Raw genomic sequence first — 27,516 nt, forward strand, 5'->3', positions numbered from 1 at the left:
CCTGCGCTCAATCCACTGACCTACGCCAGCCAGGGCTGCTGACAAATTTTTTAAATCAGAATTATTACAACCTGGTGTTGCCTTCCAGGGGTCACATTTTGAAAATTTCTCCATACATTCAAAACTAAATGGCAAGAGTTAAAATTACAGTGTATTTTAAATGTTTACATGGAACAAATTAAGACTTTTAATACCCACAAGAACAAAATGTTATTATTTGGAAATAATATCAACAATTTTGGACCTTTGTGAATCCTAAGGTTAAAGACATTTCCATTTCCTCCCCCATGTCTGAGGTTCTGACCACTCTATTAGGCAAATTTTTATTTTCGTGTCACTTTTGAAGAGAGTCATTCTTTGAGAATATTTTTCAGATGATATGCATCAGACAGAATTAATCAGAATCCGAGAAATGACCACAGATGTGGTGGATCTTATCAGTCCTCAAATTACAAACTGGTTCATAAATCAACAATAGTTCTCTGCCTCTCCCAGAGGGACTAGAGAAAGCCTCCTCCAGAAAAGGTTTGGAAGTAAAGCCACGAGTGCCCTCCTATGGCGAATTTAAGAAAGTAACCAATTAATTGTGTTCTCAATTGTGACTTCATTTGGTGGCTTTGCCTGCATAAACACAGAACCTCAGAATTCCAAGTTGGCAAATACAAACTAGTCTTTTCCTTGCTGTGGGGTCTGTGGACACCTTTGGGATATGCTCAATAGAACATATATCAAATGCAGTTGATAAGAACAGTCAGAACTCCTACAAACTTGCTACCATGCTTCTTGAGGTGCAAACTCCAACCTTGCTCTGCACTCTCAGCCAAAGATGAAACAAAACTACATTGAAGGCAGCCCAGGTTATAAAAGTCCTATAAAGAGCCTATGCAGCTGTGTCAAGAGCAAGAGGCCACTAACGAAGCCCAGTGTACATGTAACCCAACTGCAACAAGAAGGGCTGTGCCACATTGCCACCTCCAGACTGATCCACATGCTGAAGAAAAATCCCTAGAGATTTGGAAAGGAGGGGAAAGAAAAAACCCTCCAAAAGGGGTGTGCTCTGTAGAATGAAGATGCTACTCATCACTATGGTCTGCTGTGTTGGCGTTTTCATGACCACAGGTTTTCCAGGGCATCTATCAGAGCCTCTGTGGCAGCCACCTGAGAAACCAACTCACCTGTGGCACTGAAGCCACTCTCCAGCGAGCTCTGCCCTACCACTGGTGTAAAACAACAAAACGCCTGCTCACTGTCTCTATCCTTCCACCCTAGCCAAGAATCTTGTGCCTGGTTGGCCAAACCAGTTTGCCTTGATCGAAGGAGAAAGAAGTGTTCTTTTTGGGGGGGACATTAGGCCAGCGAGGAGAGGAGTGGCATCCTCCCAAGGATGTACATCCTTTGCGTCTGGTACAGTTCTGCTCTTTTCTGTACTTGCCAAGAAAACACAGATTCCACTGCAGTCCTATGCAGTCCCAGATGTTACATGTGCATCTCACTCTATTTCGCTGACTAAGCCCACCATTTTTCACACATTTTCTCTGTCCACACATTGACTGAGTCACTATAGTCTAGGCTGTGTATAAGATTTTGGGTAAGATATCTTCCGGTCTCAGCTCACAGAGTAGCAGGACAAATCACACCAGTCCCACAAATCAAAGTGTCAGCCCCTCTGACATATTTGTCTCGGCCAACTTCTGTTGCTTCATTTGTTCATGGAGGAAGTTGGATGGACAGTCCTTGAATCCATGGTCCTGCCTGTAACAGGCCACTGCCTGCAACAGGCCACTGCCTGCAAGTGGGGTCAGTCACCGCTGAGCCTCCCCCCTGCCTCATTTGGTGGACCCTGCAGGATGCTGCTGAAGGCCAGTGCTTCCAAACTATCCCCAGTGCTCCCTGGGTTTGAGACCACTCTCTGCTCCCCACTGGAGAGGATCAGACATTCACAGGCGGTATCAGTGAGGTTCACCAGGAGTCAGGAAGAGGGAGAAAAGATGAGAAGGAAAAGCATAAGTGTCACCAAAAGAGAAAGGGAAGTAGAAAATGGCTACTAAATAAAGAACACACTAACACACAACCCTTCAAGCTTATGAGCCTCATGGAGTTTTATTGAAAGTTCAAATGTGGCTGTTTACATGTTATAAAGCAGTTATTATGCTGTCTCCACATATTAGAGAATACCAATTATTGTTTATTATTGCAGCCTAACCATATCAGAACCATTGCAGCTTCCGGACACAGGGGTGCACATCAGGGGTAGTGAAAATATGTGCACATATAAAACTAAAACACAAAGTGATTCCCGAGCTTTAATCTTACCACGTTCACATTTCTTTCTAATGAAAATGGGTTAGGGCACTCCTCAGGGGCAGCCTCGGGGCTTCCGCTTCACACACGGCCACCCGAGCTACATCAGCTGGTAAAGACAGTACATTGATTTCAGGAAAAACAATGGCATCATCTCTCCACAACACTTTTCTTCTCAAAGCAGGGATTTATGGCATGACTCACAATTCAAGGTTCATGAACATACATGGTTGTGTGTATCAGTCTTCAAGTATTGAACATCAGCTGTTGTTTCTTAATGAGTGGAATTTGTTTTTGAGGACTGCAGCAAACTAATTTGCTTCATCTGAGCAATGTAAACTCTTGGTAAATAACAGCTATCACAGATGAGACTTGATAAAACTCATTATAGAATCTTTATAACTGACATGGCTGGAGTGTCACTGGATTTGACTCGGCACCTACCTCATGACGATATGACAGAGAGTCCTTAGATCCCCAAACACAGGGCCGTTCCACTGGACAGCCTCTCTGGCCCCAGTGATGAGAACTGGGTGCTTATGCACCAAGCTTCCCTCAAGGCGGTCTCAGGTTATTTACCAAAGAATGGCTCAGTCTAAAAGTTCCAACACAGGGGTCAGTGTGTGCTGTGTGTGGGTACAAAAAGAAATACAGTGCATTTGACCCTGTGTGGACAAGCAGAATGGTCATGACCTTTCACATGTCAGTGATATTTTAGAAGACTTAAAGAAACTACCCTGTGGTTGAAACACAAGCTGCATATTTGGTCATGATTAAACAACAACAAAAAAGCGAGTACATTTCTAACCCTAACTGGAGAGACTTAGGTTATCTTCAACATCATAATTTTCTTGGATATACAACTATAAAAGGGCTGGGAAAGGAAAATAAGGACTTTAGAAAAATGGAGCCAAGACATTTTGGACATGCTTCGATCACAGACTTGATGATGGTGAATGTGTCCACCTGGCCTTCACTAATACTTCCTCATGAAGTTCACCACCTCCTTATAGAGCCGCCAAGGGGCATCCAAGCCCCAGATAAAGTCCAGATGTTCCCACCCTTCAATGCACTCATGGTACACCAAGTTGGGGATCTGGGTCAGTAAGGCATTGACGTCGATGACGTCCGCGAGCCAGTCCTTGTCCCCGCTCCACACAGCAGTCGGCACAGGCATGTCTCTCACGTTGTAAGCAGGAGGGGAAGTCTGTAAGAAAAACCCACAGAGCACTTTGTGGTGGTTGTTTTAACTTACAAAAGCACAATCAACAGTCTCCATTAAACACTGAGTAGTTCATTGAGAATAAACTAAATTTTGAAAACTGTTCTCAGTTTACTTTTCATATCACTTTACCAGAACAAAAAGAAACCTAACCCACAATGAAAGAACAGTTACGATAGTAACGTGGTGGGCTTGGTAACAAGTGTTTAAATCCCCTGGAAGGAAGCTGTACTCCCAGGTGGTCAGTGCGAACCCACAGAACCAAGCAGTTGGGAAGGGGCTGTGGATCCACATCTTCCTCCTTTCCCTCCCTCTGGGGAATGGCACAAGGCACAGAAGGTCTCTAAGCTTCAGTTTCTTCATGTTTGATCATCATCATCATCACAGGGAAGTTGTAAAAATTAAATAAAATATGGCAAAGTGCCTTACACTTTAGAATACTTAGCACTCAAAAATGGTAAATTTCTTGGTATATGGAAGAAAAGGCTTAGGCGATGTAATCTGGCCAAGGCCCTCCAGCTACAGATGACAGACCTAGTTTTGTCTGATTCTAAAGTCTGTGTTCCCGATCACTGTGAGTCACATGGAACAGTGATGGTGACAGCTGGTCCACAGGGCCAAGGACAGAACAAAGAGGGAAGGCCTGGACCACAACACCGACCACCAAATTCAGATTGTTCTGGAACTGAATGCTATCTGCCCAGCTCTCCCAAGCCTTCCCATACACCCAAGCCCTGGCAGCGTCCCGACAACAACTTCCTTGATGCATCTCCAGGACCCATGATCTCTAAAGACTTTCAAGACTTACCTGGTTGTAATGAAAATAGTTCTTGTCCTCGCTCCCCCAGTCAAAGGCTTGAAACTTTTGTGATTTTATAATCTAAAGAGAAGATAATTTGGAAAAAAAGTTATCTGGCACAGATGTGTGAGATAACTTCACAGGTTGCTAGAATCAGCCACGTCTGCAGAACCAATCCTACACCAATATTCAGACTTACTCTTCACTTCCAAACTGTAATTTAAAGTAAATGGCATTATTTTGCTCTCCTTTACTAAATGACTCAATTTCCCACTGTAGGACTGGAAAGCAGCTACTGCATGACCCGATAAAGCAGCTATACACATGCTGTGAATGATACAGGACGGGGTGAAAGCAGGCACAGTTGTGAGTGAGCAAAACACAGAGTTCCCTTCTTGTGTTATTACTTATTAATTACTGTGTTGTTTTCCATATGAACAACTGTAAACCTACTTTTTCCTCACCCTGTATTAGATCAATGGTTACGCACATTGGATAAACTTTATGCTAACACTTTTTACTGAAATGTCAGTCTTAAGCTTTTTAAAGCGTTAACTATCTTATTTGGGAAAGATCTATATCATACATAATATATAGGTTAATATATATTTATGTGGATTAATAGATATTTATATGGGTTAATAAAAATTTATATTTGAATATAAATATTAATTATATATCACATATTTGTATGGCTTAATATAACCATTGTATATCTATATGTGGATTAACACAGTTATATATACTTATATATAATCTCTATATTTTCTATGTATCTACTCTACTTGATTACTTACATTATTCTATATTTTAATGATTTTATTGATTTGGCACTTTTTCTTGAGTACCAGTATCAGCATAACCACCCAATTGCATGGCACACCAGCACAAATCTGACTAGTTGGGGACAGCAGTCATGAAATAATATTGTACATAAAATTTAAATTTATGCATATATAGTGTAATATAAAAGTGTTAGCAAAAGTCACTTATTTTTTTAATTTTAAGTAATGTACATTCATACTTCCTCTATACCCACAAATTAAAACTGTCAAGAATTAAATCCAAAATTGGCAAGCCAAGTGAATTAGAAACTGTTCAAACTTTGGCCAGGGGATGGTGTCTGGTAAAGAGGAAAAACCTAGACATTCTTTGTCTTGACTGCTTTTGGTTTGTCTGAGGTTTCAATTCTTATCAATCGCATAAAACTCTACTGTTTGATATAACAGAAGACAGTATGAGATTAGAAACTACAGGCATTTCTGCAGGAGAAATGCTAACATCTGCTTTTGCCATCGCAAATGATGAATTTTTAAATGCGTCTGGCAGGTCCCATGAGCTTGCGTATCTGCAGCATCTGTCAGCGCGTCTGTGCTGCAGCTCTAGCTGTCTGTGAGAAAACAGCCATGCAAGCTGCTCTGCCACCATAGACCATTTACCACCTGAAACTTCCTCACAGGATCTTTCAGCACTGATTAAAGCACCCGGTGTGAGCAAGGAAGACACTGGGAAAACCTGCCTAGGGCTCAGGCTGAACTTCTAAACTTGACTTTTGTGCTCACAGTCATCGCCACTTGAAAGGGAGTCTCAGAAGGAGGGAAATGTGAAGAGGAATATTTACAGACACAGAAACAGGGAAATAAATAAGTTAAGTCCCACAGTAGATGTTCAGTTAAATGCATCGTGTTACCTCAATATGTTGCAACAGTATGCCACTTTCATAAATATAAATATAATAATATAGAAAGAGAAATATGGCTCTGGCAAGATGGAAGCATAGGTGGACACACCGTACCTCCACGCACAACCAAGATTAGAACAACAACAATTTAGAGGCAGAGTAACACCCAAAACTGATAGAGAATTTATCTAAATGGAAGTCGGTCAGCCAATAAGTTGAAGTAGACCGGTTCAACCAGACCAGTAGGAGGGGCAGAGAGGAGCAGCCAGGCGCTGGTCTCAGAGCCCAGAGAACAGGGAGAGTTGGGCGCATAAGGCAACCGGGAGCATATAAGGCATCTAGGGCGCACAAGATCGCAGCGGGTGGATCCTGAGTACACAAGCAGCAGCTGGCAGACCCAGTGAGGTGGCGATTGTGGACCAGGGCAGAGTGCACAACCCAGGATCCCAGAGAAGGGACTGAGGTCCCAAAAGAACGGAGCTACCACCATTGTTCCCTCCCGCCCCCGCCCCCACATACAATGTCACAATCTAGCAACTGGGGTGCCCAGCCCCAGTGAACACCTAAGGCTCTGCCCCTCACCATAACAGGAGCTATCAGACCAAAAAAAAAAAAAAAAAGAAAGAAAGAGAGAGAGAGAGGGGCATGTCTCAAACAGAAGAACAGATCAATGCCCCGGGACTCATCCTTTTGAGCAACCAAGAGATAGCCAATCTATCAGATGCATAGTTCAAAACACCGGTGATCAGGAAGCTCACAGAATTGGTTGATTTTGGGTGCAAATTAGATGAAAAAATGCAGGTTACCATAAAAGAGATGAAGGAAGATGCATGGAGAACCAATAGTGATGGGAAGGAAACTGGGACTCGAAACAATAGAGTGGACCAGAAAGAAGAAAAAAACAACCAAACAGGAAAGAATGGAGAAATAAGAATTCAAAAAAATGAGGAGAAGCTTAGAAACCTCCAGGACATCTTTAAACATTCCAACATCTGAATTATAGTGGTACCAGAAGGGGAAGAGGAAAAGCAACAGATTGAACACGTATTTGAACAAATAATAAAGGAGAACTTCCCCATTCTGGCAAAAGAAATAGACTTCCAAGAAGTCCAGGAAGCTCAGAGAGCCCCAAAGAAGTTGGACCCAAGAAGAAACACACCAAGGCACATCATAATTACATTAGCCAAGGTAAAAATGGAGAGAATCCTAGAAGCAGCAAGAGATAAGGGGACAGTCACCTACGAAGGAGTTCCCATCAGACTGTCAGCTGATTTCTCAAAGGAGACCTTACAGGCAAGAAGGGGCTGGAAAGAAATATTCCAAGTCATGAAAGACAAGGACCTATATCCCAAATTACTCTATCCAGGAAAGCTTTCATTTAGAATGGAAGGGCAGATAAAGTGCTTCTCAGATAAAGTCAAGTTAAAGGAGTTCATCATCACCAAGCCCTTATTTTATGAAATGTTAAAGGGACTTATCTAAGAAAAGAAGATTAAAAAAAAAAACATGTATAGTCAAAGGACAGCAAACTCACAATTATTAACAACCACACCTAAAGCAAAACCAAAAGAAACTAAGCAAACAACTAGAACAGGAACAGAACCACAGAAATGGAGATCATGTGGAGGGTTAGCAACAGGGGAGTGGGAGGAGGAGAGAGGGGGAAAAGGTATAGAGAATAAGTAGTATAGATTGTAGCTTGGAAATAGACAGGGGGAGGGTAAGAATAGTATGAGAAATGTAGAAACTAAAGAACTTTTAAGTATGACACATGGACATGACTAAAGCGGGGGATATGGGAAGGAGAGGGTGTACAGGGTGGAGGGGAGGGAAGAGGGGAAAATGGGACAACCGTAATAGCATAATCAATAAAATATATTTAAAAAAAAGAAAGAGAAATATGGATAATGTTTATAAATAACATTGAGTGGGGGAAAAGAAAATGAAAATGAACAAGTGCCTTGGTTACACTTATATGACAAGTATATGTGGCCAAAGATCAGGAGGAAATACTCATAACATTAAGCTATAGGATAGATGGGTTTTTAGGTGACTTTTTAAAAGTTATTTTTACATTTTGAATAGTAATAAAAATGTCAATAGGTTCAACTTTTCTAAAGTACAATACATATTGTCTTAAAGATATGCCCACCCTCTGGCCTCTAAGTCTACTTCTACAACTAGACCCTAAAAAAATAATCTAATGTATAAAGAGAGTTCTTTAATTCAAGAATATTCTTCCCAGAATGTTTACTATTGCAAAATAAGGCTATCATAGCAAAAATAATAGTAATGGTAATAATTATACCATTAATAATAATAATTCAAGTAAAGGAAAACTGTCCTCAGTTACAAATATTTAAAATCATTGACCTGAACGGGCATTTTTGATTACAGCAGAGACCGCTAATGGCCCATTCTTGTCCTCTTCCTTAATCCCCGAAGCTTTCGCTCAGCACATGGCCACCAGGGCAGGCACCACATCCCGTGCGGGCTTCCTTCTTGTGGCGGGAACACACATGGAGACCACCCGGCTTCCCTCAGACAGAAGAAGACCGCAGCCAGTAATGGCAGAGCTGCAGTGCGAAGGGAACCAGGATCCCGCGTGACCCCCGGGAGCACTGCCACACCCCCTCCACCGCACACCTGTGCCACTGATGTCTGGACTGCATCATGAGAAAGACAAACTATTCACAAGCTGTGTTTTGGCATCTCTGATTCAGCAACTTAGTAAATATAATGCTATTTAACTAAAAATTTTTTAAGTTACCTAAACGTGCACATAGTAGGATAGTACTTTTGTAATGAAAACAATTACACCAAAAAAATGTAAGCTGACACTGAGAGAGTTCACAACATGCCACCAAAAATATGCTGCTTTGGCCATTTTAATTACTGACTTAAAGGAACTTGCAAAATGGCAGATTCAAGGAAGGTACTCTGGCCTTCCTTTGTCTTTCTAAAAGCGAGATATAAAATTCCCAAGTGAAAAAAGGCCATCCATCCCTGGACCAGAAGGGAGAACTGTTCTTGTCACCAGAGACAGGGGGAGGCCTAGAGAAACTGTACAAAAAGACCTGGTTAAAATAACTCTTATCTCCTTATCTCTAGTCTCTCCTATTTATTTTAGTAATTTTTTACAGTTGTTACTCTTTGTTCAACCTAGTACATAAGCACTTAGGCCTAGGCACTTCTTGAGTCTTCATTTTTCTTGTGAGAGCTCTTATGCATACGTAAATAAAATTCATGTGTCTTTCTCCTGTTCATGTCTTAGGTCGGTCCCAGACAGAAAGCTTAAGAGGGGAAAGGGAAATTTTAGCCTCCTCTACAATACCAACACACGAACAGTAGTTATCCCTGGTGGTGGAAACATGGGTGCTTTATTTTCTTCTCTGTATTCACATATACTTTTAAACTTCATAATGAACACATATTACATGTATAATAAAAATTATGCTAAACGTTGTTTTATAATGTTTTCAAGAGCCTACCTGATGCACATATTTTTAGGTTATTAGTAGGTTTCAAACAACAGAAGATCAGAATCGTATCAGGAACTACTTAAAATGCAGATTACAGAAACATAACTCCAGGAATTTGAATTCTCAAGAGGTCATGGGCAGACCCAAGAACCTGGATTTTGTACAGCATCCTAAGTATTTCTGAACAAACCTGAAGAGACAGGTTGGGACCGGCCTTCTTCCAACATCAGTGAGCGCTGGGGCTCTGGACTCTGGAGGCAGGGAGCAGGGGACTAAAGGAGGTGTGGCTCTGGGGGGGCGGGGCTCTAAAACTTGCCAGGTTTAGAAATTGAATAAGGTTTGTAAACTAAATTTAAAAGCCCAGTAGAGAACTAGGTTTTGGACTGTCTACCCACTATGCTATACATCTGAAACAAATACAAAATAAAACTGAGTGTATAGTGTAATTGAAATAAGTTTTTAATTTAAGAAGAGTAGGAAACCAAAAAAAAAACAAAACATGTACAGAATAACAAGTAAAAAGTAAAAACTAGGTTTTGGCCCTGGCTGGTGTGGCTCAGTGGATTGAGTGTGGGCCTGCTAACCAAAATCTCCCTGGTTCAATACCCAATCAGGGCACATGCCTGGGTGGTGGGCCAGGTCCCCAGTGAGGGGCATGTGAGAGCCAACCACACATTGATGTTACTCTCCCTTTTTTTCTCCCTCCCTTCCCCTCTCTCTAAAAATAAATAAATAAAATCTTAAAAAACAACAACGCTGCTTTTGGAACTGTTTAAAAAAACAGAATTGTAACTACTTAAACAAACAGTAAATTTCTGAATGTACTATGAATTAAATGGCCTGAAAAAGCACCTCCAAACTACCACAGGAACCCCAAACGTCACAGCTGAACTGCAGCCCTTAGCCTGCCAGCACACAGAAGGCACTCCTTCAGCAGCAGCCTCTCTCAGCAGGCACCACGGCACCCTTGACCAGTGAGTTGTTGACAGGGAGAGGGGCAGCCCCTGGCCACCAGCCCAGAGGAGAGAGAATCAAGGAGAAGGCTCTATGAGACAGCTGCATGAAACAACCTTTCTCAACAAAGAGATAGCACAGGGGAAAGAGGGCAAAGGGTGAGACTGCCTCCCGCAGTGAATCTGGATTTGGGAAACATTCCTGAGGCACATTCCAATGTGGTTAGAACCTAAAACCACAATGGGGCCCCAGAGCAGTGCTCTGAACCTCAGCCTGCAGCCCCTGACCTTGGCCAGCTGCTAGATTAAAGGGGCTGGGCCACGAACAGAAGCCTGGGTTGCAGCCAGCCCAAGAGCTCTTGTGCACACCCGGCGCAGTGGAGGCCTGCCACACAGCAGGGTGAGGGGGCACTTCTGTACATGCAACAGCATGCTCTGGCAGTCTTGGCTGCCACATTCCCAAAGTGCCCTGACAGGTGGGGTCTGGCGGTCATTTGCGTGTTGCTGAGGCATGTGGCACAGCACTCATGGGCTGCAGTGGTCACTTAGCTACATAGTTCAGCATCTGCCTTCCTCCTGGCCAGTCATCCTCCCTACAAAAGTGCACTAATTCCTGAGGCAACAGAAACTGGACCATTAAAAACAATGTCCACTAGGTAAGAGGGTAAAAAGTGTTCCAAAAGGTAGGGGCACCATGGTGATAGGGCACACAAAGAAATCAAGTGCCCATAAACAGAAATGGGGCTGAGGAGAAAAGCAGGAGGCCTGAGTGAACGATTGTGATGTGAGAACTTCTCAAGGTTTCGGGACATTCCTTAAGAGGTAAGGGATGCTCTTCAGCATATCAACTACCTGTGTTCCCGGAGCCCCTCATCTAAGCCACAGGAAACTGGCACTGCATCACTGACATTTAACACGGGGCCTTACTGTCACCAGGAGGGGTCAAAAGCCTCAGGCACAGTCCTGCCTGGTTTCTGAGGGACCAGCCCAGGGAGAGGTGACCTACAGCACTCCCACCTGATGAAGGTCGTGAAGCCACTCAGCAGCAAAGGAGTGAACTGCTGACACACCTGACAACAGGTACGAATCTCAGAACAGTTATGCTGAGTGGGAGAAGTCACACAAAGCACGTAGATACTGTATTACTGTGGTTATACAAAACTCTAGAAAATGCAAACTAATCTATAATGAAAGAGCAGATGGGTGGTGGTTTGGGGACAGAGGTGAAAAGGGTGAAGAGGGGGGTGTACAAAGGGGGCAGGAGAAAACCTTCGGGGGATAGGTTCACTCTCTTGATCGTGGTGATGGTTTCATGGGTATATATCCATGTCAAAGCACGCTAAATTGAACACTTTAAATATTGTATGCTCTGCCACTTACACTTCCAGAAATCTGTTTTTTAAAAAAATTAAAAGGAGATTCTACAGTCTAAATGAATTAGGACCTCTAGGGATGGGGCACAAGAGCCTTTGCTTTTAAAGACTGGGATTGTAGCTAATCCAACAGCTCTGCCAGCAATTCAACTCTCCTTGGGACAGTCTAAGCCTCTCTCAGATGCGTGGGAATGTCCTTCAGTTTTTTTTTATTTTAATCCTCCCCCTAGGATATGTTTATTGATTTTAGGGGTGGGGAGAGAGTGAGAGAAACGTTGATTGGTCACCCCACCCTTGCACATGTCCCCACTGGTGATGGGACACACAACCCAGGTATGTGCCTTGACCAGAAATCGAACCCTCAACCCTTTGGTGTATGGGATGATGCCCCAACCAAATGAGCCACCTGGCCAAGGGCCAATTACTTCTAGAGCCTCTCCTAGATAAGATTAAGGTTTCACTTGAGTACTCAATGCTGCCAGCCCAGGGAGAACCTGGAGGACAAGAGATACACTCTGCTCACCTGCATGAAGAAGGGAAAAAGAAGAAACCCTGTGCTCTAAGAGCCAGACCCTGGAGGCGGTTCCGGAGCCACACTGTCTACCAGTGCGGGTGCCCTTGATGCACCAGGCTCCCTCCTTCCACCTTTTCCTCTCAGCCCATTTTCAGTAAACCTCTTTTCTTCTCAGTCTGTTTTGCCTTATATCTTGATTTCCCTGGGGCCAGCGGGGGCTGGGGGAGGAGGCATGGCAAGAACCCCCTTACTGTTCTTAAACAATATTTTCTTAAAGGTATACTTTTCAAGTAATTCTGACGATTCTGATGCAGGCAGTGACTGCCCAATGTTTGGAAATTACTACACAAGACACCCACTGCATCTTCGTTTGAAACTCAAAAGGTAAGTAATTTCTATGTAAAAATTTAGGGGAGGGGAATTGTACAAAAATAGGTTCTGAGGTAAAAAATAAGGTCCTCACATATTGTGAGTTTGTTTTTTTAAAGGCAAGTTACAAAAGAGTAAGAGAAGGTAAATTAATATATTTCTACTGCACAACTGTTATTTCTATCTGTACCTGTAACCACTGCCTCCTGAAATGACATGCAGCAGGAGGTGCAGGCCAGGACAGAGACATTTCAAACCTCCGGGTATACATTTTCCCTCTCTGTGTACAATTATAGGATAATTCTATTTTTTAATCTTTAGTGAATTTTATTATTTGTTGCCTATGTATAATTTCTAAATTTTCTAGAATGAGTATGCATTACTCTTGTGATAAGTGATAAAACGATCAAACTCTACTTTAAAAGTTAGTTGCTCCCATTTACCTCCATGAGTGGTTTACCATTGATGTTTTAGCATATTATGTTCACGGGTTGATGCTGAAATAGCAGCTTCTGTTTCCAAAGTGGCTCTAAAAGCTTGTCTTATGGAGCAATACAGAAATAAAATAAATCTGGTGCCCTAGTCAGGTAGCTCAGTTGGTTAGACTATTATCCCCATATGCAAAGGTTGTGGGTTCAATCCCTAGTCAAGGTACATACAAGAGTCAACCAATGAAGGCACAAATAAGTGGAACAACAAATCAATGTTTCTATCTCATGTGTGCCACCCCCACCCCTTCCTCTCTCTCTCTCTCTCTCTCTAAAAAATTTTAAAAAATATATAGATAAATAAGGGACTTAATGCAAAACTGACAGAGGGGAGAGAAGGGGAAAGAAGAAATGAAGTCAACTCCATCAGCTGTTTGGCAAACTCACACATACAGTACAGTTGTACCAGGGAGGAAAACAAAAGCAACACACACACAAACCAGGGATCCACCAAGCGGGGGAAGGACACCAGCTCAGCTTTGTAAGCAGACTGTCTTGCTGTTGGTGAAGGGCTTGCAGGGAGGTGTTTCATGGATGCAGAGATCGTTGTAATGCTGGTTTGACACAAATCCCAAATGCACTGCCGGGATGCCTACCTGGCCCCAATGTAACAAGGTCTGCACAGAAGTCCCGGCAGGAGAGTATGTCATGTACAACGCCACTCTAGACTGGGGAAAAAAGTGTTGAAATAAAGAATCAACGAAATAGTGTTAAGAAAGCATTGATAATAAACAAATTTCATACCTCAAAGCATTGAAAACCACAGAGCCACAATCTCAAACATATGAGATTAAGAGCAAGAAACAATTATTTGACTATAAGTATGTCCTATAACAATAGAAAGAAACACCCTGGCTGGTGTGGTTCAGTGGACTGAGTGACAGACTGCAAAGCAAAGGGCACGTGCTCGGGGTTGCAGGCCAGGTCCCCAGTAGGGGGGTGTGCAAGAGTTTACAAACCACACATTGATGTTTCTCTCCCTCTCTTTCTCCCTGCCTTCCCCTCTCTCTAAAAATAAATAAATAACATACTTTGTTTAAAGTAGGAACAAACCCCTACATGGAGCAACACGGTAACTGGGGACTATATGGGGTGAGATTACTGCCCATTTTTATTTTCTTTATCATGCTTTTCTGAATTTCCAAAATTTTATGCAACAAGTATACCTTACTTTTACCATGAGAAACAAGAAAAATTATCATCGCTTTAAAAAACTACCTAGAACCTTCCAGAACATCAAAACCTGTTTTCAAGAGGCAACATTACACACTACAAGTATATTCAGAAACACCAGCCCATTTTTGGCCAAGGGTTGACAGCTTCTAAAATGAATAAATGAATGACAATTTCAAACTTAAACAATTATAAATATCAAGACCTAAGTGATGGGGACCTCCCCATTCAACAGTGTCCGTGCAGGGACACTCAGAACTGACTGTGCCTGGCCTGAGGACAGCAGCAGACGGTGCTCCAGGCCCTCGCTGAAATCCATTCTTGTGCCTCTTGAGTGAAGGACCCCTCAGAGCTGTAACGAGGGCACTCCTTCCTCTCCAGCATCCTCCCACACAAATGACCGTATTTGCAGATGAAATAAAATCACTGGAAGTTTAAAGCAAGTCTTGTTATGAACATACTTACCATATTTAAGTTTTTCTCATTGAAACCACACGTGAGGAAAAACATATTTCCACAAAGCTCCTTTAAGACAACATGATCGCAAAACTGAACACTCAGCCACTTCAGCAATGTATTCTGGGGAAGAAGTTCCTTCTCTCCAAGTACATCCTGCCAAATAAGAAGAAACCCAAGAATACCTCAGCATTACATCCTGATCCACGGGCGGACCCCCACGACCCACATCCAAAGTGAAGGCATGTACATATGTGCCAAGCATCTCCACAGATGGCCTCAGGACAGAAACGAAAACCAGTGGATGTTCCAACTGCAGTACTTGTGCAATCTGCTTAGTAAGACAACAACAGTTGTTACAGGTGTGTGTTTAATCTTTCAAATGAAGAAAAGGAGGCAGAAAGTCAAGTAATTCACACCAACGTTTACAGTAGGAAAGGGCCTTAGTGGCCGCTCATCCCAGGGCCGTCCCCACAGTGTTTCGCTAAACTCCAGTGGGTGGGCAGGGACCCTGGGAGAGAGTGGAAACAGTGCTTTGCCAGCGGCGTGCCTGCCCAGGGCACACACATCTCATCTGATCTACTGGCCAGTGTGCCGAATCCTGCCCACTGTCTGCTGTTTTCTTTAACACTTTTTTTATTGTGGCTAAAAGCTACCATTTTCACATGTTCCGCTCAGTGGCATTAAGTACAGTCACGTGGTACGACCAGTGCCACATTCCATCTGCAGAACTTTCTCAACATCTGCACCTGAAACCCTGTGCCCATGAAGCAGTAACTCCCCATTCCCCCTCTGCCAGCACGGCCTGCCTTCACAAATAAAGTTTATTGGAGCACAGTCACCTCATTTCTTTGCACATTGTCTCTGCCTGTTTTTGCACTATAGGGGCAGAGACAAGTAGTTGCAGAGACCATGTGGCCCACGAAGCCGAAAGTAGTGACTACCTGGACCTTTACAGAAAAAGTTTGCCAACTGCTGGTCTACATCGGCACTAACCAATGGCCTAGGAACCTGTGCTCAAGTATTTCCGGGATGATCACTGTGGCCTCAAGGCAGATCTCAAAGTACTTCTCCAGCAGGAAATAAGAAAAAGGTCTTCCTTACACTGAACCCACATTTGTCCCCTTATTGCTTACACTTTTCTGCTGCTGCCTACCCTCTGGATGGACAAGCAGGAGTGAAAAATTCAAATGCCAACAGAGGCAGTTTTATGAACTGAACTGTGATCCACCCACCACCACCGAACAGATACATCGAAGTCCTAATCCCCAGCATCTCAGCATGTGGCGTTATTTGGAGACAAGGTCTTCACAGATGGAATCAAGCTAAAATGCAGTTGTTGAGAGTGTACTCTAAGCAATAGGACTTGTGATCTGACAGGAAGGGGAAATTTGGACACAGTGGATACAGGGACAGACACAGAAGGAGGTCTGAACAGACACAGGGAAAACGCCAAGTGAGGATAAAAGGCAGAAATTGGGGTGATGTTTCTGTAAGCCAACGAACACCAAGCAAACCACCAGGAGCTAGGGGAGAGTCATGGAGGATTCCTCTTCACAGTCCTAACCAACTAAGATAGGCGGGTGTGTAAATGCAGATGATAAAATGGCCAACAGCACGTGAAAAAAACGCCATCCTGTCCAGAGTGAGGATTAGGGAACAGTGAGAACGGGTGGACAGGAAAGCTTATGCTCAGCCTCCAGCAACTGCTCTGTGGCACACAGCTTCTCCCCACCCCCGAAAAATCCATCATCAAGATTTCATGATCAGCATCCTGCTTTGTAAAAAAGGTGCAACTAATTTAACTTAAATATTGCTTGAGCCACATTCAACACTCTTCAGGCAACTCTGGTCTACTGCCATCTGTGATAAGTCCTCAATACGGCAACTAACGGCTCTCTAAAGACAGACACCAGGCCTCCTTGAAGGCTCCTTTGCTCCAGATTAAAAACACTAAGATTAGCTGGGGAGAATGAGGAACCAAGTACCACAGCAGAGAAAAATCACAGGCCATGAAAAGGCATCAGTTTCCAAAACTCCTGGTTTTTAGTCTACATAATAGTCACATGTCATAAAAGTGATAAATGTATATATTTTTGAGGTTCTACATAATAGTCATATGTGATATGTGTGATAAAACTCCTGGTTTTGCGTCTACATAAAAGTCACATGAGATAAAACTCTTGCTTTTGAGTCTGCAGAATAGTCACATGTGATATATGTGATAAATGTATATATTTTTGTGGTTGTCTACTAAAAACAAGTTTGTAAGATCACTGACTTAAACCACAGTAAGCTAAGCATTCATTTTGACTGACAAAGAATGTGACGTTGTCTTGTATGCAGGACTATTACCCAAACACTACTATGGCAAAGTCCACTGATCATTAAGGCAAAGCAGGATGGTATTGCAGAAAAATTTGCCTTACATTTACAGGCCTGCTCATCCCAATTCTGATGTCTTATAATATATACCTTTGCATTCTGAGAGCTGCGATACTCTCAACCGTCATGGAAGCAACATATATATTCAGGAACAGCAAATTCCAAGGTTTTGTGAACATAACCTTGAAGAACACGGTTTTCTTTCACTTTGTCACATGCCCAGGATATAAGAAAACACCAGTGTGTGGAACAGTAATTCCTAAATACCAGTCTGTTTGGCCTACCTTCAAATCAGGTAGGGTGCTAGGTAAAACCTCAGACCCTGGACCCCACGCCAGTGTAACAAAACACCATCTCCAAGGCTGAGGGAGTGGGGGCAGAATCCGTATGTTTACAAAGCTACTAAATCACAATCTCCAAAGATGAAATTAAATTGAACACATTCCTATGACACAGCAATTTCAGTTCTCCATAAAAACGGGGCACAAGGATCCAGCAACAGCAAATTAGCAAGAACCTAACAATCCACCACAGCATCTGGTTTAATAAGTAGTTGTATTTCACAATGGAAAACTTACTATGCAGCAGTTAAAAAAACGTGATGGAGTTTCATGTATTAACTTAACAGCTGTTCAAGAGTGAAAAATGTAATCTGCAGAAAATATGCATAGTTGAATCCTGTCTACATTAAAACAAAACAATATATTTCTCTCTGGAATTTCACAGACAAGGTCTATAGGAAAAGACCCTGAAGTGAGCACTGGGCTTAATTATGAGGAAGGTGGAAAGAGAAGCTAAGGTAGTTAAGCAGTACTTTATTGGTACCTCTGAATTGTTCATAATGAAAACTGAGGTTTCTATTGCCCAAGGCATTACAAGTTAATTTGGTTTTTGAGGGAGTCACATCTCATCTGCATGTCTGGTCACCTATGCAGAGAATCCCATCTTATGTGAGAGTCAGATTCTAAATTCAGAGTACAGTCTGTATTTCTTGTGAAAGTAAATGGCCAGTACACATGTTATACCTGATTTTAAGTATACATTCCTCAACAGAATTTAACATCTGTGTCTGTATAAACGTGCCATACATAAAACCTATACTGTGCATGCACAGTGGACCATCTGGCCTAGGCTGGCTCTCAGCTCCTCATAAAAACTGCTTCCTCCTTGAACAGAGCCTGGGGGTCACATAGCTCTAGGGATAAGCCCCAATGAGGTTACTGACTTGTGTTTAGGGGCCATGTTATAAAATGTAACAGCAATAGTGTCTTTAGATCGCCCTCAGTGTGGTTCGGGTTGGGCACGTGGGAACAGTGCATTTCCTTGTCCCATCTCCAGCCAGTTCCCATACACCACTCACTGCACAGAATTAAAAGGCAACTCCCAAAAGGTTTAAGGTCCCTTCTCCCAGACTTTCTTGTACTCGCTTTGTATGATTGGTGGAGATTTGCACCTTCCCTGACTCCCCAGGTTCTGAAGGAAGGAGTGAAAGGGAGATAAACCATGGACAGAAGAAATCCCACTTTCCATGATAGCAAAACACAGAGGAGAAAAACACAGATTTCCCCCTAATGGCCAGTTCTTCAGATCTGAAAAGGAAATTGGGGGTGGGGTGGGTTAAATACCTTAAGGAGAACTTCTGGCAATTGTGTTAGCCGAAGTGGAGGGCTAATACAGAAGGTGATTGTAGCCGCAGGAGCCAGGGCAAAAAACATTTTAATTTTTTTGGCCAGTGCTGGGAGCTGTGTAAATGCTATAAAACCTGTAGGACAAAAGGAAGGTGAAAGGAATTTGATCTTCTGGAAGGAACTTTCCATGAAAAGGCAAGGACAGTCGCGCGTTACACCCTCTAGTGGCAATATGAGAAACACGCAAGCAAACTCTTCTAATGGAGTCCTCTGAACTTTTCCATGCAGAAACACTGAGTTTGACTAAACGAGTAAATCAAGTATTTCTTACGTGATTGTTTCAATATTTCAACCTAGATACTCACTGGAGGAAATCTAGGTCGCTAAAACCAGATGCTTCCTGTTCCTCTAAGAATGTAAACCAAGCTAAGGAAATGCTGTATTGCTAACAGCTGGGGCCCCACCACGCCCATCCACCACTGACGCTCCCACAATCCCCAAGACCAATTTATAGAGGCATTCAAATCAACCACTAATAACTCAGAAAAGAGTTATGCATTTAGAGTGCCCTAGCATTAAAGTATCTCTTAGCTTCCTCTCAGATTACTGTGGGCCTTAAACTGGGCTCCAGAATATTACTACAGAAAGCAGTGAGGCAAAGGACATTTAGTAGACAAATCATGGAAGAAGAAATATAGATGAAGAATAATGCTTAACTTAATGAATAATAAAGGCAAAAGGTGTCCACATTAATTTTTGTTTGTGGCCTCTCAAACTGGCAAAGAGTATTCGCTTGGTAGTGAGGGTGAGGCCATTTAACCAATATATATCAAGACACTTAAAAGCATTCATATCCTCCATAGACTAATTCTCCTTCTAAGGATGTATTCTAATGAGACCATGTGATATGAACATAAAGCTGTTGGTTACAGTACACACTAAGCCCTGACCAGTGTGGCTCAGTTGGTTCGGAGTTGTTCCGGAAAGCCAAAGGTACTGGATTGATTCCCAGTCAGGGCAGACGCCTCAGCTGCGGGCTCCATCCCCAGGAGGGGTGTGCAGAAGAGGCAACCGATAGATGTTTCTCTCTCACATCAATCTTTCTCTCCCTCTCTTTCTACCTCCAGGCCCCCTCTCTAAAACTAAATAAAATCTTTAAATACTAAAAGGGGGAGTTCTTTAAGTTACAGGACAGTCTCCTAATCCCTAATCAGAGGAACACTTGTAGAATTATGGGCAATTTTTATTTTCTTTAAACTTTGCTAATTTCCTATTTTTGTTTACAATGAATGCACATTACTTTTGTATCACAAATAAAATGTATATGACTTTTAAAAACTATTTATTAAAAAAGTGTAACATGGCATCTGTGTAGTTAGTTTCACTCCACTTAATGTTAAAAGTTAGTGTACTTTCTTGTTTTCTTTTTAAAAGCCTCTGCACTTACAAAACTTCTTGTTTTCTACCCTCTCACATCCCCATGTTGCTTAATGAGAGAAATACATAACAGGCTGTGGCTTACATTAATTCCTTTACATTCAAGAGAACCACAAAACATGTCTATCCATTCATGTTAAAGCCTGAATTTCCAGAGAAGAGACAAGTACTACCAAAATTCTGAGGCTTTGCCCTAATCATTACTTCTCCTTGGTATTAAATATTATTATTATTATTAAACGTCCATTTGTGCTAACATTTTTTATATTTTACTTTTCAGAACAAATGCAAACTGCGACAAAACATTACATCAACTTCCAGTCTTTATTTCATACATACCTATTGTGGTGCCTTGGGAATGACCCACATAATACACTTGCTTTTGGCTGGTTTTGTTCAGAATGTAGTTAATGGAAGCTGGTAAGTCATAGATGGCCATCTCATGAAAACTGCAACCCAAAAATGGAACTCTTTCATTGAGACGTTGCAGCAAATACAGCAGCACACACATAGGAAGCAGGCAGTGTGACCCCTTATCACAGACCGAAGCTGCGTGAGCCGCCACTGAGTGCAGGAAAGAAAATTCCCAGGACTGCAAAAGCCCCGGGGCGCCTTCCGGGGCTTACCCCATAAATGAGATTCACCCATTTTTTAACTTTTCTATAAATTGGATCCAACAGTACGTATTCTTCTATATTAGGTTACATCCAAACTGCCGCACGTAGTTATAGGTTGTTCATTGTGCTAACATACCACACTTATTTTGCCCATTCCTTGCTAATGGGCATTTGGTAGTTTCCAATTTTTCACTATTACAAACAGTTGTCATACATGTCATTGGCAAAGGCTCTTGGTCATGCATTTCGTGGCCCTAGGTGGGCTCTGCTTTACACCTGCAAAGCAAGACTGGAGGATCCACAGCCTGGCCTTCTCCGCACCTGGTATCATGACAGAGCCCTGACCTGGTTTGCCAGAGAGCATTTCTGTCATCGGGAGAGTGACGCGCCCATTGCTGCCACCACTCATGATGGAGTGCCAGGCTCTTTGCCTGGATCGCCTCTTTTAACCCCCCAATAACCTGATGAGATAGGTATTCATTATCCCCACTGTACATGAAGAAAACTCAGACACAGATGGCTTATGTGACAGGCCTGATGTCACACAGTGATTCATCGGTAGAGCCAGAAGCAAAGGGGAGGAGAGGAAATCTTCCGGATACAGAATAGTGAGCATTTGGAATGTGTGTTGATAAAGGAAGGAAGAAGGTTATGGGACATAATTCACTCAGCAGCTCCCACACCACCAGCAATGCCAAAATACCTAAAACATTTCTGATTGAATCTAAATCTCAGTGTAGTCATTTACTTAAAATTTACCTCACTGCTATTTATTAAATCCCTAAAAAGGTTTCCAATCTTTCATGATCCATCAGTCTCCTCTCCCATGACCCTGAGTTACCCACCTATCTGCACCCGTGTGTCTGTTGAGAGCACTAAGGGACTGGAGCCTACCATGATCAATTCAAAGATACCTGAAGGCCCAATACTCAGCCTGAAGAACAGAAAGCGTCTTGTGTTTCCGAGACCAGGTGTTTCCCCGGCTGTTCCCCATCCACACGTCAAAACCAGCGTCTGCCAGAATGAAGCCCAGGCTGCTATTGGGCAGGTTTGTGACCCAGTTACTTGAATCTGCCAAGAAGCCATGCTGCAGGAACACCACTGGCTTGGGACCTGAAACACACTCATGTTTAGGAGCAAGCAGCACCTATCTTCAAAACAAACAGGTAATGCATAAACGACCCCAAAGCAAATAGTGAAAGAGGGACGAGTTAAAATATTGAGGTGGCAGTGTACTCATATATAACATTACCAAAGAATATTTTTAAACAGTGCTAGCAAGGTAACAGTGACACCAGACTATTTTTGCACATCTAGTAACAAGACACACTGACTTAATCATCAAAAAAGTTTTAATATATTTTTAAGAACTTATGAAATGTTTCTATATTTTTCTCCAATAGATTTCTCAGAATTTATCCTAACAAAATAAACCAAAAGGAAAAAAATATCTCTCACACACAAATTCGTAAATATATATATACATGTATTCATATGCATATACACACATATACATTTGTATGTAAATTTATCTTCTACTCACCCATACCTGAGACAATGATACAGTAGAAAAAACAAACCTGGGAGTAAAAGAAACCTGACCTCCAGCTGCTTACATTGTGTTAAGAACATTCAGTGATTCATTAAACAAACATCTATTGAGCACCAGCTACATGCCCAGCACCTCGGCTGTGTGCTGCAGACACAGCAGGGAATAGCGGCAAATGAGTAAAAAAAGGAAAAACCTCATACTCTCGGAGCCAACATTATATTGACCATGAGTTTCAGAGTCAGACACTCCTGGGTTCAAATCTGTCCTTGCCTAGTTCTGATGTGCCCTCTTGGGCACAGTATTTCAACATCCCCGGAAATTTATGTCATCCCCAGGCAGAATGGAAATGTAATGTGCCCCTGACAGGGAGTAATGAGATATGAAATATTATATGAAACATGCTTAGAAAAGTATCTGACACACAGTAAGACTTCAAGAAACATTAGCTCACATTATTCAGTCACTTAACCAGTCCCAGTCTCAGTTCCATAAATGTTAGGAAAAATAAATAATTAACTGTATGGTGGAGTGACTGACACATAGGTCAAAATAAATAAGAACTCCCTTTGCTTTCCGCCCATCCTTTATAACAGTGAAACCCCAGAAATAAGCTGATGGTTGAGCGGTCAAATACTTCACGGCCATCGGACCGGGGCCATGACAGGGACAGCGGCAGCACAGAGAGAGAAGCTTCCAGCAGAACTTAAAGGGGGAAGAAGAGGAAAAGTACAAAATTAGGGACTACTCTGCACTACAGCTATGCAGCCATGATGTATGCAAATGAGAAGTCTAAAATGTCCAAGAAAAATGAGAAGACTCACTGGATAGTCAGATGGGAAGTGAATTGACAAATTATTTCTCTAAATCAGATTTCTTTGCACCTTCTTAGCTGAGAAAAGCTGACTGGAATAACACTGAGATATTATCGTGTGCTTGTAAGTTCTGAGGTGCTGTGGTGAAAATCCTGTGTGGCTGGCACTATTCCCATTTAGCAGATAGGGAACTGTGGCTAAGGAAAAAGTAATTTGACCACTATGAACCAAGAGATAGTAAGTGTGGAGTTGGGACAGGAAGTCAGGGAGACCTGGTGCCGGGTCCATGATTGGAAACGTGCTGGCATAGGAAAGGATGTTAGCTGGAGAGGAGTCATTCTACACCATCCAGAAAGTCACTCTACCCCTCACAGAATGACAGCCTGTGGAGGGGATGCTGTCTTGGAGGGAGCTGAACTGCATGCTTGGAAGAAAGCAATCTCTGCTAGGAGATAGAGAATGGGGACAGGGACATGCTACTCAACTTGGCTGCTCAGGCAATTCTCCCAAGGACCAGCCTGGCCCATGCACTCCAGCACCTGAGGCCTGGTGTGTCTGAGAAGCAAACTGATGCATCAGGGCCAGGGCTGCCTCCCCTAGCTGTGCCTACAATTGGTTTGTTTCTCCCATACTAGCCCTGGGAGAGCTGGGAACTGACTGAAGGAAAGTCCCAAAGGCAGCTTGGACCAGAGAGGGCAAGTGACATTCTCGTGGTCACCTAAATAGTTAGCCACAGAGCCAGCAACAACAGGCAACCCCCTGATGGCCCAACTCAGTATTTCCTGCCTGATTAGGCTCTCACAAGGGTGGCAGTGTGGAGGGGACTGGTCAGGCTCCAAAAACAAATCTGCTGAGCCCACAGTCTCAAAGGAAGAAGATGGCAAGCACACACGGGAGGAAGATGATGGGTGGGCAGGGAAATTCCTCCTACCTCCCAAGCCACTGGCCTTCTCTACCTGGTCAGGCCACCACTGGTCAGGCTCTGAAATGGTGTGAGAAATCAGCTGACATGCAAGGAAGAACTGAAAGAACAAGGAGGAGGTCACAAAGATCAAGGCGTTGGTGTGAAATGCACCTTGTTTCTTACTAGTTAAGAAACCTTGTAGGATTTACTCAAGCTCTCTGAAGTGTAGATGTCCTTTTCAAAGTGGGAAGAATGCCGCAACTGATACACAGTACAGCTCAACAAATAATGACTCATAAAAACAATACTGAATATACAACTGTAATAAAATAATATTAGAACAGAAGCACAGGCAGGAGGGTCTGAGTAAGAGAGAGACAGAAAGATGCTACACTGCTGGCTTTTAAAGATAAAGGATGGGGCCTGAAGCCAAGGAATGCAGGCAGCTTCTAGGTGCTGAAAAAGGTAAGAAAACAGATCTCTCTTAGAGTCTCCAGAAGGAACAGAGTCCTGCCAACACCTTGATCTTCGGCCTCTGACCTCGAGGACTACAGGATCATAAATTTGTGTAGCTTTCAGGAACTACATTTGTGATGCTTGGTGACAGTAGCAACAGGAAACTGACTCAGTTGGGGACCAGTATTCACCCCCATTTTTCATCTAATGACTCTGAGGCACATTGTGGCCAAGTAATCTGTGCACAGCTGTACAGCCAGCAATCCCGAACCAGGACTCCGAGGCGGTGCTATGTCTCCTCGGCCTAAAGAAGAGAGAGAGCCCTGGCTCCTTGTTAGTCTAGCAGGAGCCTCCACAACCTAAAATCTTTCAGGATCTCCTAGAAGATGGACTGTGAGTTGCATAAGAGCCCGCCTCCCGCCACCCCTCTGCAAAGGCAGGCTCTAGGCAAAATGGCATCAAGGACTTAGCTTAGTGTACATAAGCATTCCCAACCCCTTTGTAGTGAGTGATGCAAAGCCAGACCTGCTCCCTACTTTGCACCTTTCTGCAGTCATGCAAGGGACCGAACAATGCAGGGAAGCTCAGCACCCAGCAAAGCAGGCCCTCGGCTTGCACAAACCCAAAGTCCAAGGGCTGGCTCAAACATCCCTTTTGGTTTTAGGTCACTGAAAGCTTAAGGGCCTGAGAGGCTTCCTGAACCTGCCCCAACTACTTAAGATAAATCCTAACAAGCACTGGTGCCTGGCTGATGTTAGCATTAGATATTAGCATTAGCATTAGCATTTGTCATAACAGCTAACATTTAGGTGCCTAGGGCTTCATTTCACATGAATTATACCATTACAAGAGAGCTGGTAAGATCCATCCCGTGTTAAAGAGAAGGTAACTGATGCATGGACAGAAATTAAGTGACCTGCCCTAGAAGACTCACCTCGCAGAGAGCCACAATTGAAACCCAAGCCAGCCACGTTCCAAAGCCCTTGCTTTTAACTACTAGAGAACAATTCATTAGAAAACAAAGTGCTGGGAGAGACGAGGTGGGTTCATGACTATTCCAGCCATTTGTAAAAAAGCCAAGCACTATGTCCTCAAACTGGTTGCATATCAAAATCACCTGGGGCGCTCAGACGGCATACACATTCCCAGCCTTGGCTCTGATTCAGGGAATCAGGGACCACAGGACAGAACCTGGAAATACTTAGTCTTGCAACACTTCTGTGGCTCTTCTGATGCAGCCCATCCATAGGCGTGTTCAAACTGGAGTCATCAAACAGGGAGCTTGTTCAGCCCTCAAAGGGCAGCCCCTTGTGTTTGCCAAGGCAAAGTTCAAAACGTCTGTCGGTGCACACTGAAGGCATTTATTCATATCCCTGAACGCCTTCAGACACAAAACTTTTCAGATACTATTGGTGCTTTATTTGCTGATTGTTTTATTGGACAGTTTATATCCCAGTTAGGCGAGGAGCAGGTCTGCCTCGTGGCTCTTTATGTACTTCAGCCAAGGCCTGTATGTATTTCTTTGTTTCGGCCAAATGAGATAAGTAGTCTGTCATGGGATTAAGTTGCTCAATACTTCCTACACAAGGCCATGATCTCTAGTTTAAAGTACACTGACTCAGACTAGCTGGCCCACCATCCTTTGCCCTCAAGCAAATCCTTTTTCCTCTTTGACCTTGGCTGTGTCACCCAGTAAAATAGGGTATTGATCTAGAACACAGGTTCTCAAACCCAAAGACTTCACCTCAGAATCCACAGGAGAGCATGATAACAATGAAAGTTCTCCAAATCCTTGGCCCAGGTAGGACTCTGATATCCTTCTAGTGAGAACATCCCCTGACTTTCTGAAATAAGGCTGAGCAGATAAAAACAGAGATACTTCCCTAAAAATGATGAGTTTCTGAATTTCAATTCCCTTATAGAGTTAGTGCAAAGCAGGGATAGGTCAGCACTCCACAGAGCAGTTTGCTCAACCCTGAGAAACACCATGCACCTACCTCACAGCTCACTGAGAGCTTTCTGAGAAAGTAGTCTAGACCAGACATAAAAATGGTTATCGAAATCAAGGGGATTTTGTGCTCATTCTATAAACTCTCTACACATACAAACAAAATTTGTGTGCGCACAGGTGTCTTTTAATTCACTAGAGAGAGGGCCCATTGCCTGCATTCAGCTGTGTACCCCAGCTCTGGAGACTGCCCTACTATAACTGTCACTCAGGTGGCCATGCTGCAGGCATGGTGCTGCTAGTCCCCATGAGGGACACAGAGATGACAAAGACATCAAAGCCTCGGCCTTCAAAGACTGAGGGAGGGATGAGGCAGAGAAAGAAGCAAAGAAATAAGTTAACCCAAACCAAAATAAGAAAAGCACCTCAGGAAGGGTGTTGGCAAGGCTGCTGGGAGTTCAGAGAAAGTGTGTGTCTCCTTCCTGCTTAAGCAACCAGGGAGACTTGGCAGTTATGCTGGGCTTGGAAGGATGAAGAGAATCTTTTAAGAGATGACCATAGCTGGAGTGGGGAGGTTAGCAGGTGGAGGGAAGAGCAACAAGGGAAAAGGACCCATGGGCATGGACAACAGGGTGGTGGTTGTTGGGTGAGGGGAGCACAGGGGGACTCAATGGTGATGGGAAAAAATACAATAAAGATTAAATTGTTTTAAAAGAAGATAGTAGGCAGGATGAGCAATATTCTAGAGGTTGTGTTCATCAGCCAAAATCCAGGGAGACTTTAGCAAAAAGGAAATAACTCATGAGAGCGAGTTATTTGGATTGGAGAGTGTCAGGAAGTAGTTATCTAATACTTATTTACATAACAAATGCAACTTCAATTATAGCATTAATAATTTGTCTACAAATTATTAATTAAATCTGTACAGTCAATAAGTGATAAATGTTTCTTAGATAACAGGTAAAC

At 43.0% G+C, this 27,516-nt stretch overlaps 1 protein-coding gene across 2 annotated transcripts in view; it reads right to left on the reverse strand.

Moving 5' to 3' along the window:
• Positions 1–2,074: 2,074 nt before the first annotated feature.
• LOC123828666 (lysosomal acid lipase/cholesteryl ester hydrolase-like) overlaps positions 2,075–27,516 on the reverse strand; it is a 32,969-nt gene continuing 7,527 nt past the window's right edge. The window contains exons 5-11 of one of the 2 annotated variants that reach the window (XM_045853731.1): positions 21,793–21,991; positions 20,601–20,710; positions 18,822–18,958; positions 14,821–14,967; positions 13,779–13,850; positions 4,332–4,403; positions 2,075–3,508 (exon numbers count right to left, since the gene is read on the reverse strand). In XM_045853731.1, coding sequence (XP_045709687.1) covers positions 3,278–3,508; positions 4,332–4,403; positions 13,779–13,850; positions 14,821–14,967; positions 18,822–18,958; positions 20,601–20,710; positions 21,793–21,991 — 968 coding nt within the window. In that variant the 3' untranslated portion in view covers positions 2,075–3,277. The remainder of the gene's footprint in view (positions 3,509–4,331; positions 4,404–13,778; positions 13,851–14,820; positions 14,968–18,821; positions 18,959–20,600; positions 20,711–21,792; positions 21,992–27,516) is intronic. The other variant, XM_045853733.1, reaches the window with a different exon arrangement.

This window comes from Phyllostomus hastatus, unplaced genomic scaffold (assembly GCF_019186645.2).
Source record: "Phyllostomus hastatus isolate PE091 unplaced genomic scaffold, TTU_PhHast_1.1 phas_scaffold_1066, whole genome shotgun sequence".
NCBI classification, from domain to species: Eukaryota; Metazoa; Chordata; class Mammalia; order Chiroptera; family Phyllostomidae; genus Phyllostomus; species Phyllostomus hastatus.